The sequence below is a fragment of the Callithrix jacchus genome, chromosome 22 (genome assembly GCF_049354715.1).
Source record: "Callithrix jacchus isolate 240 chromosome 22, calJac240_pri, whole genome shotgun sequence".
In the NCBI taxonomy this organism is placed as follows: Eukaryota; Metazoa; Chordata; class Mammalia; order Primates; family Cebidae; genus Callithrix; species Callithrix jacchus.
In genome coordinates this window covers 32,205,392-32,219,920 of record NC_133523.1, presented here as the reverse complement: position 1 = coordinate 32,219,920, position 14,529 = coordinate 32,205,392, and the positions used below count along the sequence as shown (strand labels likewise).

The window sequence follows — 14,529 nt, the reverse complement described above, 5'->3', positions numbered from 1 at the left end:
CCAGTGGATTTGGTGCTTCACATGGTCTGGCCCAGGGACATGGGGACTGATAGAGCAGCCTTAGGCCTTCAGAGAAGACTTATAGTTCCTTGGGTCTAAGACACCCATTTTAGCATATTTTAAGATTTTTGAAATCAGGATATAACACATGGCTACTATTGAAAGACATGGGCCAGCAGTCAGACAGAAGCATGAACGGGGACAGAGTTGTCACTGCTGCCTACAGGGAAACCGTAGCTGTGTATGGAAAATATCTGTTCGGCAGACTGCAACTTCAGTAAGTCACTTGCAGTAAAAGGGTTGAATTTTAGGCTTAAATTTTATTCCCTATTGCTTCCAAATAACTTCATAAGGACTATACTCCAAAGTGGTACAGAAAAAGGTTACAGTATCTAGGAAGAGCTGTCTAGTCTATCAGGAAGTGCTAGACCTCTAGACACAGCTTAAAGGAGTTTTTCCAAATCTACAAGGACTTAATTTATGAGTCATTTAGTGCTGAGGAATTAAACATCTATCTACTGAGAGCTTTTCACTTGGTTGAAAAAGACAAAACGAGGTTTAACCAACTAGGAAAGAGATAAGCTTGGAACCCCTCCACGTGCTATTAACCTCAAAGGTGATCTCCAGAGTGAGTCACAAAGGCAGGACAGGAACAGGAGAGAAAACCACAATGCTCCAGCTGATAGCCAAATGGGCAACTGACTCCAGATGGGAAAACAGCTTGGACTCAAACCTTCAGATACTAAAGGAAAGGAGCTCTGCAATGTATTGATAGATCATGCTTTAGTTTAAAAGTTTATGGCCAGGCACAGTGGCTCATGCCTATAATTCCAGCACTTCAGGAGGCCAAGATGAGTGGATCACCAAAGGTCAGGAGTTTGAGACCAGCCTGGCCAACATGGTAAAACCCTGTCCCTACTAAAAGTACAAAAATTAGCCGAGAGTGGTGACAGGTGCCTGTAATCCAGGCTGCTTGGGAGGCTGAGGCAGGAGAATCGCTTGAACCTGGGAGGCAGAGGTTGCAGTGAGCCAAGATTGCACCACTGCACTCCAGCCTGGGCAACAGAGTGAGACTCCTTTTCAAAAAAATAAAATTAAAAATAAATAAAAGTTTGTGTATTTTGTTTAGTCTTTTTTGACTAAAAAATTATTAAATCAATGGTATCTCTAATTTTTTTTTAAATGCAGTCTTCTACCAGCCAAGAGTGCTCAAAGGAGAAGAGAAATGTGAAGCAGATCAAACAGTGATGGGAAAACAACTGTCACCTTGAGCCCATTTCAGGGTACCAAGCACTGTGCTCACTGCCTTGCCTATATTATCTCACCTGACTTCCTTATCAGCTCTGTGGGGAGGGCAGCAGTACTCCCATTTTACAGATGTGGAACCGAAGCTCAGAGTGGGAGTCATTCACCACTAGTCATATAAGCAGAACCTGTGTGGTCAATAATGATGACCAGCCCTGGAGAAAGACTCTGCCCCACTGATGACAGAGAGAGAGGGTGGTACCTTCAGGTTGATCCACTTCTCCAGCACCCTCTTCTCATTGAACTGGCAGAGGAGGCCTGAGTAGGACACACAGAAGGTACTGCCCGCCATCCGGCCCCGACCGCAGGCCACACCACAGAAAATGTTGTTGTGCAGCTCGCCCAGTATGCCTGAGCGCCCTACAAGGGGTACTGTGCCTGTCACCTGGAGACACAGAGGGCATAGTGAGATACTGTCCACACAGCTGAGCCCCAACAGGGCCACGATGGGCCCTGCATGACCAGATGATAGGACACAACTAAACAGGAGAAACCTAAGATGCTCTTCCAAATGGAGGAGAAGGAAAGAAAACAGTAGAGCCCTGCCCCTCTGGTCAGAGGGGCTGAACAGCAGCAGTCCAAGAATGAGAGGTGGTCCCAGGGTCAGGGGGTTCCCGGCAGGGCCTGTGCATCAGCACCCTGAGAACAGGACCAGAAGCAGCAGCTGGGCCCCTGAGATGCCAAATGGTCCAAGACCCCTGCCCCCAAATCTCAGGGAGAAACAGGAGCCCATGCTGCCACCGATGGTGACTCCCTCAGGGCCTGGCTGAAAGGGCAGGGACAGAAACTCACCTTTGTCTCAGTGGAGACTTCCAAGAACCAGAACCTCACATGCCGGTTCCCAACAGTGACAAAATAGCTGCTGTCCTCTGAGAAGGAGAGGGCAATGACTCTACAAGATACCTTGTTGGAGGCCACCACGATGTCTTTCTGGAAAAATAAGCACAGAGAAGCTCATGCCAGCACTCATTCCATTGAACTATCTGTGCCCTTGCTCTCAGCCTGGACCTCCCTGCTCATCCCCACTTCAAGTCTGTCTTCCTGGGACCCTACAGAGAGCTACTGTATGGGGAAACCTATGTGGGGCACTCTGCCTATTCCTCATTAACAAAGGAGGGGACAGAGACTTGGAAAGGTCCCTGTGTGAGAGAACGTTCCAGAATTCTCCCCAAGGGTCTAAGCTCTGCAACCCACACACAGTGTTGGGGACAGTCATGGCTGGGATATAAGGATGACACAACATATGGCTGTTATAGATAGGGCTCTTGCTCTGGGCCCTGCCCTGAGTCCTTCACAGGATAACCCACAGAATTCTGTCAGTGGCCCCATGAGGGAGGTGCTTCTCCACAATGCTGCCAGGCTCAGAGGCGAAGATGTCATGTGCTCAACTCAAGGTCACACAGTGGGCTATGGGCAGAGCCAGGACTTGGTACCCACTTCTGCCGGCTCCACAGCTGTTCCAAAGCCCAGCCTTCCAGTGCTTATCAATTCACTAAAGTCTCACAACTCAACAAGGTAAGTACTACTATATCTATCTAACAAAGGAGGAAACAGACTCACAGAGATGTTAAGTCACTTGCCTAAGGTCACAGCTCGTCAATACAAAAATATTTATAATTCTTCTAGCTGAGAGCCTGTCTTGTGCCCTACAATAAGGGATCAGCATGCAGCAGGTGTTCAATAGCTGTCATCTGTTGGGTGAGTGGGCATTTTACTACATCCTCTCATATAGCTCTCCCAGTGCCTGAGACACAAGATGCTCTGGCAGCTGGCTGCCTGCCACATGTCCACTGGTCGGCTCTTACCTTCCAGTCCCAGACGTTGAGCACCATGTCATGTTGGTAGCCCATGGACACGATGTGCTTCATATTGGGTGAGAAGGCCACACAGGCCACGCCATACTTGTGGCCTAGCATCTCCGCCACCTGATTTTTCTCCTCCACATCCCAGATGCGCACGGCAGGCCTGTGCCCATTCTAGGAAAAGTAGGGTCATTACTGCTGCTAGACTCTGTACCAGGCAGGGCTAGAGGAGTTGTCAAGGCTGAAGATGGCATTGCCACAGAGTGTGCTCAAAAGCCACCTCCCTCATCTGCCAATGAGCTGTTCTGGCCCAGTTAGGAGATATTCTAGTGACTCCCAGGCCTGCTGGGAGCAGAAGGAATGACCCCCAAGATCCCCCCAGCCCCCGACTCCCACTCAGTCATGATCGTGACTTACCTCCCCTGTCACTATGTACTTCCCATCAGGGGAGAAGGCCAGAGCGCTCAGAGACTTCCTGTGGATAAGGAAAAGAGCTGATCACTGGATCCACTGAGGGTGGGCAGCCAGACCCCATCCTGCTGACTCCCATAGCACTCTGTCCTCTCCTGCCTCCCAAGCCTTGGAAGAGGCCAGGAGGGGTGAGCTCAAGCAGCTCCCACAAAGCCAGTGCTGCTGGCGTGTCCAGCACAGCACACAGAGAAATGGGGGTAAAAGCAAAGGCCCCTTTCACCCTGAGACACCAAACCCAAATGGGGTAGACACTGTTTGAGGACTCTGCTTTCTTCTCCCTCTACCACAGTGGGTACCCTAAGAACCCACCCACCCTATAACACTGGGAAATAGAGATGCAGGAAATGGTACAGGCCTGGCCTAACTCAAGGGGTGGTGCTGATGGGAGGACCCTGGCAGGCATCACACCAAGGGAGTCTTGCAGCGTGTGCTCCACTGCTAAATGCTGAAGGTATTCTGGAAAATCCATAAACAACTAAAATGTTTCTGATACTCCTAGCTAGCCTGCACAAGGACTGAATGATCAGGCCAGCTGGCATGTTTTTCACAAGATTAACCATTCCCAGACAGTATGGTTTCCTTCTTCTCCTCCCTTTCTTTTAATCTTGTTTTTACCTTTGTTCCTTAACAATCTAATAATTGTCTCCCTAAGTGATGTGGTAAATTGGCCTGCAGATAACTAAGTAAATGCCTCTAAGTGAGACTCTGGCAACTTTAAGGAGTATTCATCATCAAGTCAACCTGCTTCCCAGGCTTCCCGTGGCTCCTTACTCCAGGAAACAGGGCAAGCTGCCTCCTGGATATCCACTTGCCTCTCTTTCCTCACTGACATAAGCCCACTTTTATGCTTGCAGCTACACAGATATAGCTACATGACTTAGTCTGGCCAATGAGAAATACACTGACATGCTGTATGGACTTCCCAAAATGCTCCTCAAAGGGAACCCTTTGCCCTGCTTCCTACCAGTTTCCCTCCTGAAATAAGCACACAACAGACAGAACTCCATCTTGGGCCATGAATTGACTTCAAGACCAGAAGCCTCACAATAAATGAGGTGGGGCAATAGGAGAGAAGGAATGGGGCCGGGCACAGTGCCTCATGCCTGTAATCCCAGGACTCTGGGAGGCAGAGGTAGGTGGTCAGGAGTTTGTGACCAGCCTGGTCAACATAGTGAAACCCCATCTCTACTAAAAATACAAAAATAGCCAGGCGTGGTAGTGGGTGCCTGTAATCCCAGCTACTTGGGAGGCTGAGGCAGGAGAATCATTTGAACACGAGAGGCAAAGGTTGCAGTGAGACGAGGTTGTGCCATTACACTCCAGTCTGTGTGACAGAGTGAGACTCTGCCTCCAGAAAAAAAAAAAAGTAGCCAGGTGTGGTGGCACGTGCCTGTAGTCCCAACTACTTGGGAGGCTGAGGCAGGAGAATAGCTTGCACCCAGGAGGTGGAGGTTGCAGTGAGCCAAGATTGTGCCACTGCACTCCAGAATGGACAACAAAGCAAGACTCTGTGTCAAAAAAAAAAAAAAAAAAAAGAGTGGGGTCCCTGGTGATCAGAGACACTGCCCCTGGGCTGCCCACCTCTGGACATGCGGGAAGAGCATGGCGTTGGGTTTTGAGCCACGCTGTGAGGGGTTTCTGTTGTCTGTAGTTGCCCGTAACCTGTTGCATGCCCTGACCTTGTGCCTGGCCCTTTGACAAATGCTGTGTGGCCATCACTGCACTGATTCCTCACGCATGCTTCATAGAGTCAGGGCTCTCATGAGCCAACTTTGCAGATGACGTGACTGCAACAAAGGGGAGTCCCCTGCCCGCAGTTACCTCATCAGACAGGGCAGAGCCCCGACCTCTAAGCCAGTAGTTCTCAGTCCTGGCTGCACATTAGAATTCCTGGGGAGCATCTGAAATGTGTCAAAGCCTAAGATTAGTTGAATGAAAGTTTTGTGAAGCACAGGGTAACTTTTGCTCAGTCTCAGAAAAGATGTCCCCAGAATACTTGCTAGTCACAAAGGGGAAAAGAGAGGCTTTAAGTGGAGGAATCTGGCAGGCACCATCTTGGTAAAGTGCTCCCAGTCAACAAAACCGGCCTCGGGAGACCTCCTGAGACGAGGCACCAAGAAAACACAGTACCCCTTCTGGTCTATTCCTGCCAAAGATGCAGAAGCTGAATCTGCCTGTGAGGAGGCACTGGACAAACCCAAATGCTGGGACACTCTACAAAATACCATGTCTACAATCCTCAAAAGCATCAAGGTCCTGAAAGTCGAGAAAAGACAGAGAGCCATGTCAGCCTGAAGGAGACTGAGGCGACAACTCAGTGCAATGTGTGGTTCTACACAGAATCCTCTGATCATAAACGACAATCGTAAACAACGGCTGACTTCAGAATGGAGCCATCTGTGGAGTGCATGGGAGAGATGCAACCATTTTCATTTCCTGATTTTGCTGGATGTGTAACAGTTTAGAAGGACTGTCACTTTTTTTTTTTTGGTAGGAAATACACATTGAAGTATTTATTTTATTTTACTTTATTTTTTTTTGAGATGAAGTCTTGCTCTGTTGCCCAGGCAGGAATGCAGTAAGCGATCTTGGCTCACTGCAACCTCTGCCTCCCAGGTTCAAGAGATTCTCCTGCCTCAGCCTCCTGAGTAGCTGGGATTACAGGCGCCCGCCACCACCCCCAGCTAATTTTTGTATTTTTAGTAGAGACGGGGTTTTCCTACATTGCCCAGGCTGGTTTCAAACTCCTGACCTCAAATGATCCTCCTGCCTCCAAGGCCTCCCAATGTGTTGAGATTATAGGCGTGAGCCACCGTACCCAGCCTGAAGTATTTAGATATATAAGGGCATTATGTCTACAACTGATTCTCATAGTTCAGAACAACTGAATATGTATATAGACAACATTTGGCCAGGTGTGGTGGCTCACACCTGTAATCCTAGCACTTTGGGAGGCCGAGGCGGGCAGATTGCCTAAGCTCAGGAGTTCGAGACCATGTTGGGCAACATGGTGAACCCTGTCTCCACTAAAACACAAAAAATTAGCCAGGCATGGTGGCACATGCCTGTAGTCCCAGCTACTCAGGAGGCTGAGGCATGAGAATTGCTTGAACCTGGGAGATGGAGGTTGTAGTGAGGTCAGATTATGCCATTGCACTCCAGGCTGGGCGAGAGAGTGAGACTCTGTGGAAAAAAAAAAAAAAAAAAGCTAACATTTGGAAAATATGTAAAAGGTCTTTGTACTATTCAAAGTCAGAAATTATTTCAATACAAAAAGTCTAAAAACTGCCAATGCCCAGGTTTCACCCCAGATCAACTGATTTGGCTTTCTCTTGGGGTGAGGCCCATGGGCTAGGTGAACCTGATATGCAGTCAGGGTGAAAACTGCCACACTGGAAACACCACCTCCTAACGCAGACCCACCAGTGGTCAAGGGTAGGCACCTGCATGCCACCTACTACAGATCTGGGCCACCCACTCCACTGCCTACAGGTGAGAGGAACTGGCCACAGGGGCCTGACAAATGTCACTAAGCTCAGCCCATCACTGTCACAGGGGAATGTGGGCCCCAGAGGCCAGTATTTCTCACTTTTCCAAACAAGAGGGACATTTGGATTTTTGTATTAAAAAACTTGAAATGTCCACTCATCCAACCTTTAAAACACACTGTGTCAGGCAAGTCTACGCGACTCTGGTTTGTGGCTGTTGCCTTACGAATGCTCTCCCAATTGAAAGTAGCTATTTTATTTCCAGTGGTGACCAAGGCTCTGAAAGAAGTGTCTCACCTGAGATTCCACAGTGAAGACACTTGAGCCAGGAGACTGGAACTCAGCTCTGCCCTTATCACCAGTGACAGAACCCACAGTCAGGAGCAAAAGGTCCAAAAAGCCACTTTCAAGAGAAAATGCAATTCTGCCATATAACAGGAACCTGCCATAGCTTAAGGACCATATTGTAGGAACCACAAGGGCAAGAGAAAACCCACTTCTTATCCAACCACCTGGAGAACTGGGCCAAAGGAGCTGAGCCTAAGCTATGCCAAGGAGGGACATGGGGTGCCTTCAAAAGGTCACAGCCCTATTGGGACCCTATCTCCAGGGTAACACAGAGATCACTTAGCCCCAAGGCAGAGGAGCGGGCCCTTTCCCAATAAACTTACAGCTGAAGTGATCTTTCTAAAACCCAAATCATGTTCAGTCTTTCTCTTAGAAAATGGCCATTAGGCCGGGCGCAGTGGCTTACGCCTGTAATCCCAGCACTTTGGGTGGCCAAGGGGGGTGGATCACGAGGTCAAGAGATCAAGACCATCCTGGCCAACAGGGTGAAACCCCGTCTCTTTAAAAAAAAAAAGGAACTGGCCATCAATGTGCCAGACACTGCTCTTTGGCACTAGGGACACAGAAATGAACTCAGAGAAAGTTCCTGCTCTCAGAGCACTCATACTAATGAAGGGAGACTCACAGTGAATACCATCAGTGAGGAAATTGAACAACATATCGGAAGGGAGCAAATTTTGTGGAGAAAAGCAAAGCAGGGAATAGAGCTGCTAGAGGGCTGGAGGTGAAAAGCACATCCCTGGCCTGTGGCACCCTCCTGTGCCTGCTTTCTGTACTCAGCATGCTATCCAGCCCCTCCCCAAGGCTACCAGGCAGGATGTGGCATCTGTGTGTTGCAGCCTCATCTCCCCTGCTTCCTTTCTCCAGGTACCCGGATCCCTGGCCACTTCTAAACCGCCCAAGATTCTTAACCACTGCAGGGCCTTTGCATTTGTTGTGCCCTCTGCCTGAAGCGCTCTCCCTACAGCTTCTTATGGGTCACCTCTCACTTCCTTCAGGTCTCAGACTCGGGGCGGCGTTCCCTGAGCCCTCTGATATGGATTTCCTCCTATTCTCTGCCCACAAACCTGCCCAAAGACATCCCCCATCATTTCCTCCATAGCACTGCTCATGATCAGTCAGTAATTAGCTGACTGGTTTACAGTCTGTCTCACTCTAGCCAGCAGAGATTCTTGTCTCCTCTGGTTACTGCTGTGTCCCCAGCACACAGAACTGCACCCAGAACAGAGCAGACACCTGGCGAATGCTGCTGAGCCAAGAGGTGAGTGCACAAGTGAGCACCTACCCATGAGTACCTCCAGGCTGTGTGGGGGAGGGGAGGCATGCTGAGCCTTTGTCTCACCCTTGCCCCCTACCCCAACTGCCCAGGCCTCAGCCTACCTGGCGGTGTTAAAGATGTGCTGCTGCTTGTTCTCCTTGGGGTCCAAAATCACCACCACACAGCTGGGGAGAAAGAGGAAAATACACTTCAACTGGAGGGAGTGTTGGGGTCCTGGGATAATTCTATTCCCACCAGAAAAGCCCACAAATAAACAAGCTCCCTCTGCAGATGGTTCTCTTTGGTCTCCTCCTCCTCCCCCTCCTCCAGGTGTTTCTGCTGAAAATTCTACGGCACTTAACATAACTATGTTCTTAAACAGAAACCAACACTTCCTCTGAGGTAGTGTCTGGCAGGCCCTAAGCTAACAAGGACCTTAGTGGGCTATAATACCAGCACTTTGGGAGTGGGAGTGGGAGCAGGGGAATCACTTGAGCCCAGGAGTTTGAGACCAGCCTGGTCAATATAGTGAGATCTCATCTCTACTAAAAAAAATTAGCTGGCTGTGGTGGCATGTGCCTGTAGTCCCAGCTACTCCAGAGGCAGAGATGGCAGGATAGCTTGAGCACAGGAGGTTGAGGCTGTAGTGAGCTATTATTCATACCACTGTACTCTAGCCTGGGCAATACAGCCAGACCCTGTCTCAAAAAAAAGAGAGAGAGAGAGAGAGAGAGATGTAATTGTTTTAAATCCTCACAACTGCCAGATCAGGTCAGGTCAGGACTCTTCAGGCCCATTTATAGATAAGGAAATAAACCCAGAGAGGGGATGTCCTTAGCACAGTGCCAGGCTACATGAGTATTTATGGAATGAACAGCTACAGCATCTCCTTCAGTCCTCTCAACTATGCAAGCAGAGGGGTCACTAGCTGTTTTACAGAGGCAGAGGAAGAGGCTCAGAGAGCAGCATACACAACAGAGCTGTGACACAAATCCAGGTTACCTGACACCACAGTGTGGACTTTAACCACCTGTCTTTTCCAGAATCGCTGTCACCTCCCCCTGTAGTCATAATAAAGGCTTTCATTGCACTCACTACATGCCAGGCACTGTTCTAGACAGAGAGTGGGCTATGGAATCCTCTCCACAGTCCTCAGAGGCAGGCCCCATTATCCACATTCTACAGGGGAAAAAGATGAGGCTCAGAGAGATTCACTGATGGCTTCAGGCTCTGAGCTCCAAATTCCCTAGCAACGATTAGACGCCAAGGCCCTCATCTGCTTACCCTGCCAGGTAGGCCACATGGCCTGTGCTAGGGTCACAGGTTAGGCCACTGCTGTTCTGGGCTGTGATGCCAAGCACCTTCTCGAGTGACACCTGCAAAGAAAAGGCCCAAGTCAGAGGCACCCACCCCAGCTGGCACCACATGGTGCAGCCGTCTTGGCTACCCATTCAGGTCCTGCTGCATTCGACACCCACTCACTGAGCTTCTGTGGCCATGCCATCCACCAGCAGCTAACACTTGTTCTTTTAACATTCAACTGACAATACAATGCTAGGTGAAGAGCACAGAGTGGTGAGGAGGAGAGACAAATTCCTGCCATTGTGGGATACCTTATGAGAGATTTCTACATCATTCTCATTTTACAGCCACATTCTGCTGCTGATGGGGATGGTGGACATAGAAAGGGAGCAGAACAAATATGTGAAATACATAACAAGTAATGACAGGTGCAAGAGAGAAGAATAAAGAGATAGGAGATTAGGAGTGCAAAGGAAGTGGGAGAATGCCACAGTGAGAAGGTGACCTGTGAATAAGTTTCTAAATACTTTTGTTTGTTTTTTGAGATAGACTCTTGCTTTGTTACCCAGGCTGGAGTGCAGTGGTGAGATCTTGGCTCACTGCAATCTCTGCCTTCCAGGTTTAAGTGATTCTCCTGTCTCAGCCTCCTGAGTAGCTGGGATTACAGGCTCATGCCACCATCCCTGGCTAATTTTTGTATTTTTAGTAAAGACAGGGTTTCAGCATGTTGGCCAGGCTGGTCTCGAACTCCTGACCACAAGTGATCTGCCCACCTCAGCCTCCCAAAGTGCTGGGATTACAGGTGGGAGCCACTGTGCCCAGCCTCTTAGTACTTTTATATGTATGAAAGACTTGAATCCCCACAACAGGCCAAGAAGAAGACACTATTATCACCCCTGTTTTACAGGTGAGGATTCTGAGGCCCAAGATCTTACATCTGAGTGGCCATGCTGATATGCAAACTCAGGCAGTCTGGCTCTAAGGCTAGCACTTTGGGCTGTACAGGAGAGACACAGTAGTGACTGAAGGTAGACAGTTTTCCCACATTAAATTCACAGTCCAGAAATTTGAGAGGTTTCAGCAAGTAAAAAAACACATGAACAGTAATATTTAAAATTTAAACAAAGCAGGCCAGACGTGGTGGCTTATGCCTGTAATCCCAGCACTTTGGGAGGCCGAGGAGGGTGGATCACGAGGTCAAGAGATCAAGACCAGACTGGCCAACATGGTGATACCCCGTCTCTACTAAAAATACAAAAGTTAGCCAAGCATGGTGGTGGGCGTCTGTAATCCCGTCTACTCAGGAGGCTAAGGCAGGAGAATCGCTTGAACCCAGGAGGCGGAGGTTGCAGTGAGCCAAGATCATGCCAATGCACTCCATCCTTGGCAACAGAGCAAGACACCATCTAAAGAAAAAAAAAAATTTAAAGAAGATTGGGTGTGGTGGCTCAGTCAGGAGTTCGAGACCAGCCTGACCAACATGGTGAAATTCTGTCTCTACTAAAAAGGCAAAAAAATTAGCCAGGTGTGGTGGTGCATGCCTGTAGTCCTAGCTATTCTGGAGGCTGAGGCAGGAGAATCGCTTGAACCCAGGAGACGGAGGTTGCAGTGAACCAAGATCGCATCATTGTACTCCAGCCTGGGCAACAGAGTGAGACTCTATCTCAAAAAAAAAAACCAAACTAAACAAAATAGATGAGGAAACAGAGGCCAAGAGGGGTTACCCATCCAGGAAAGGGCAGTGCCAGGATTCCAATATAAACAACCGAGCAATGGCACTCATGTTATTTTATCTGTTGATCAGCATTACCGAGCATTAGTATGAATGGTTACTTTTAGACTCGATCTTTGCAAGACCAATCAACTCTGTGCTGTCAAACAAGAAAAATAAATATTATCCCAAATACACAGTAATAATATCAGAACTAGCTAACATTAATAGAGTACTTGCCCTTGCCATGTGCCAGTGTTGTTCTAAGTGCCTAGGATATGACCTCATTTAATCCTCACAAATACCGTATGAGAGATTTCTACATCATTATTCTCATTTTACAGAGAAGAAAACGGAGGCACAGATAACTGCATAACTCAGCAGGGCACAGTGGCTCTCACGCCTGTAATCCTAGCACTTTGGGAGGTTGAGGCAGGCAGATCACTTGAGCTCAGGAGTTCAAGATCAGCCTGGCCAACATGGCGAGACCCTGTCTCTACAAAAAAAAAAAAAAAAAATTAGTCAGGTATGGTGCCATGCCCCTATAGTTCCAGCTACTCGGGAGGCTTGAGGTGGGAGGATCATTTGAGCCCAGGAAGGCTGAGATTGCACTGAGCTAAGATCACCCCACTGCACTACAGCCTGCATGACAAAGTAAGATCCTGTCTCAAAAAAAAAAAAAAAAAAAGTTTATAACCTGACGGGAAGAATAGGACTAACGTTTAAGCTCAGGCTGCCTGTGTCCAGCCATACCATCAGCAGTCTGTGCTCTTAGCCACCTTGCTATGCCACCTCTCTGAATTTGCTCGTTATTGTTATACGTAGTTTAAAAGCTCATAAGGCACTTTCAGGAATGTACAAGATAAAGGCTATGAAGTATAGGGTGCTGGGTGAGAGATGAAGGTGGGTGTCTCCTTAAGAATGGGGTTCAAGAAAGCCTTTCAAGATAGCGACTTTCAGGCTGAGATCTGAGGGATGGGAAGGAGCCAGTCAGGTAGATTACAGCAAAAAGCCCAGGCTAAGGACTCACCAATCACAAAGGCTAGAAGGCAGAAGAGAACCTGGAACCTCAGGAAAACTGAAAGCAGGCCAGTGTGACTGAACCTTGGTGACAAGGAGGACATGGGAGGTACAGCCTGTACACCCTGTAGCCACGAGTGAGCAGTATAATCACAGTGCAGGAGAAAGCCATAGGGCAGGAGCAAGCTCCACCAGCAGCTACTAGGTATCTACCCTTTATCTGGACTCTGTGTCAGAAGAGATCACAGTTAAAATTTCTTTCCCTCCAACGTGATGGTATGGTGCGTTCTTTTTGAGACAGAGTCTTACTCTGTGGCCCAGGCTGGAGTGCAGTGGCATGACCTGACTCACTGCAACCTCCACTTCCTGGGTTCAAGTGATATCTCTCGCCCCAGCCTCCTGAGTAGCCGGACTTCCTGGCTAATTTTTGTACTTTTTATAGAAACGAGGTTTCACCATGTTGGCCAAGCTGGTCTTGAACTCCTCATCTCAGGTGAACAGCCCACCTCGGCCTCCCAAAGTGCTGGAATTACAGGCGTGAGCCACCGCGCCCGCCCAGTGGTATGGTTATCATTTCCATTTTATAAAAACAGATTTTGTGCCTAGAGAGCTGAAAACAATTTTTTTTTTAAACTGCTGCTGTGCTGATGGAATTCCTTCTACCTACTGTGAAATCATTTCCTTCTAAGTTTCTATTTCAGCATTTAGGAAACTGTTCTGTACGCCCTCCTCCCTAGGCAGCACTGCAGAGATTTTACAAGTAACTTCTCACGTCTTTTTCATAGTTTTGAGTGGCAATATGGAATCCAACCTTGGAGAGGAAAAGGGATAGAGTCCGCAGAAGGTGAGAAAAGGCGGCATAGACGAGAGGAAGAGTTGGGGCGGGTAATACTCTAGACTGAACCCAGGAAGTGACCTTAATGACCCAGCGGGGGCCAGGGCAGTGAGGCTGGAGAGCGCTATGATCGTGACGTCTAAAGGCGATCAAACGGGCGTTAAAGTATAGCTGTGATTTGCAAAAGCAAAATGCATTCCTAGGGGTGGGAACCAGGGAGGAACCCAGGAATTGCCCCAACACAAGAGGGTGGAGCCGGCAATACAGCGAGGAGAGGGAAAGTGGGAGGGACCGTGGCTGAAGTGACCGGGCTTAGGGGACGAGGCGGGGCTTAGGAGAAGAGGCGCGGCAGGGAGCAACCTGAGCGAACTGGCGGCGGGGCTGATAGTCGGGGCCACAGTTCTCAGGGCGAAACTAGGAGAGACCCAGGAAACCTGAAACTGGGGGAGGCATGGCGAGCAGCTACTCACCCGGTTCTGCACCGTCTCCTCGGGGGCCGTCGAGAATCGCGTCCGCCGCCGGAGGCAGAGCGGTGGGGCGGGGGGCGGGGAGGACTGGCCCCTCCGCGCCGGAACTCCTGCCATGACAGAGGGCAGCTTCTCCCCCGCATCGTTCCGCGCATAGCTTCCGGACCCTACGGCCGCCATCGTCGCGCCGGAGCCGGGCGACCGTTACCTCCACTAACCGTCGCCGCCTCCACGACTCACTGGAACAGCAAACAACCGCGGGAAAGCCGGCGCCGCCGCCTATTGGACGCGACGGGCCCGGTCTGGCCAATCTCAGGGCTGTCGGGCGGTGCTTAGGCCCAATGGGGACGAAGAAGCGGAGCGAGTGCCTGGCGGGGCGGGGCCACAGCTAGTGTACAGGATGGGCCTGATCAAGCGTCGGGGGGGTCTTTTATCCAGACTGCGTTTTCATTATTCGCTGGAACATATAGGTTTTAACTTTTACGAGGCTAAGGCCACAGCCGCCTCACCTCGATTTTTGCC

The 14,529-nt window shown here is 49.4% G+C and overlaps 1 protein-coding gene across 21 annotated transcripts in view; it reads right to left on the bottom strand.

Annotated features, from left to right (window-relative positions):
• The window catches only part of WDR62 (WD repeat domain 62), a 46,156-nt gene extending 31,892 nt beyond the window's left edge, over positions 1–14,264 (bottom strand). For 11 of the 21 annotated variants that reach the window (XM_078359096.1, XM_078359099.1, XM_078359097.1 and 8 more), the window contains exons 1-7: positions 14,011–14,264; positions 9,957–10,048; positions 8,795–8,857; positions 3,525–3,582; positions 3,111–3,281; positions 2,098–2,235; positions 1,508–1,690 (exon numbers count right to left, since the gene is read on the bottom strand). In XM_078359096.1, the coding sequence (XP_078215222.1) occupies positions 1,508–1,690; positions 2,098–2,235; positions 3,111–3,281; positions 3,525–3,582; positions 8,795–8,857; positions 9,957–10,048; positions 14,011–14,187 (882 nt within the window). In that variant the 5' untranslated portion in view covers positions 14,188–14,264. Of the gene's footprint in view, positions 1–1,507; positions 1,691–2,097; positions 2,236–3,110; positions 3,282–3,524; positions 3,583–5,399; positions 5,480–8,794; positions 8,858–9,956; positions 10,049–14,010 lie in introns of all 21 variants that reach the window. The other 10 variants (XM_078359102.1, XM_078359105.1, XM_035284882.3 and 7 more) reach the window with 4 other exon arrangements.
• Between the last annotated feature and the right edge of the window lie 265 nt (positions 14,265–14,529).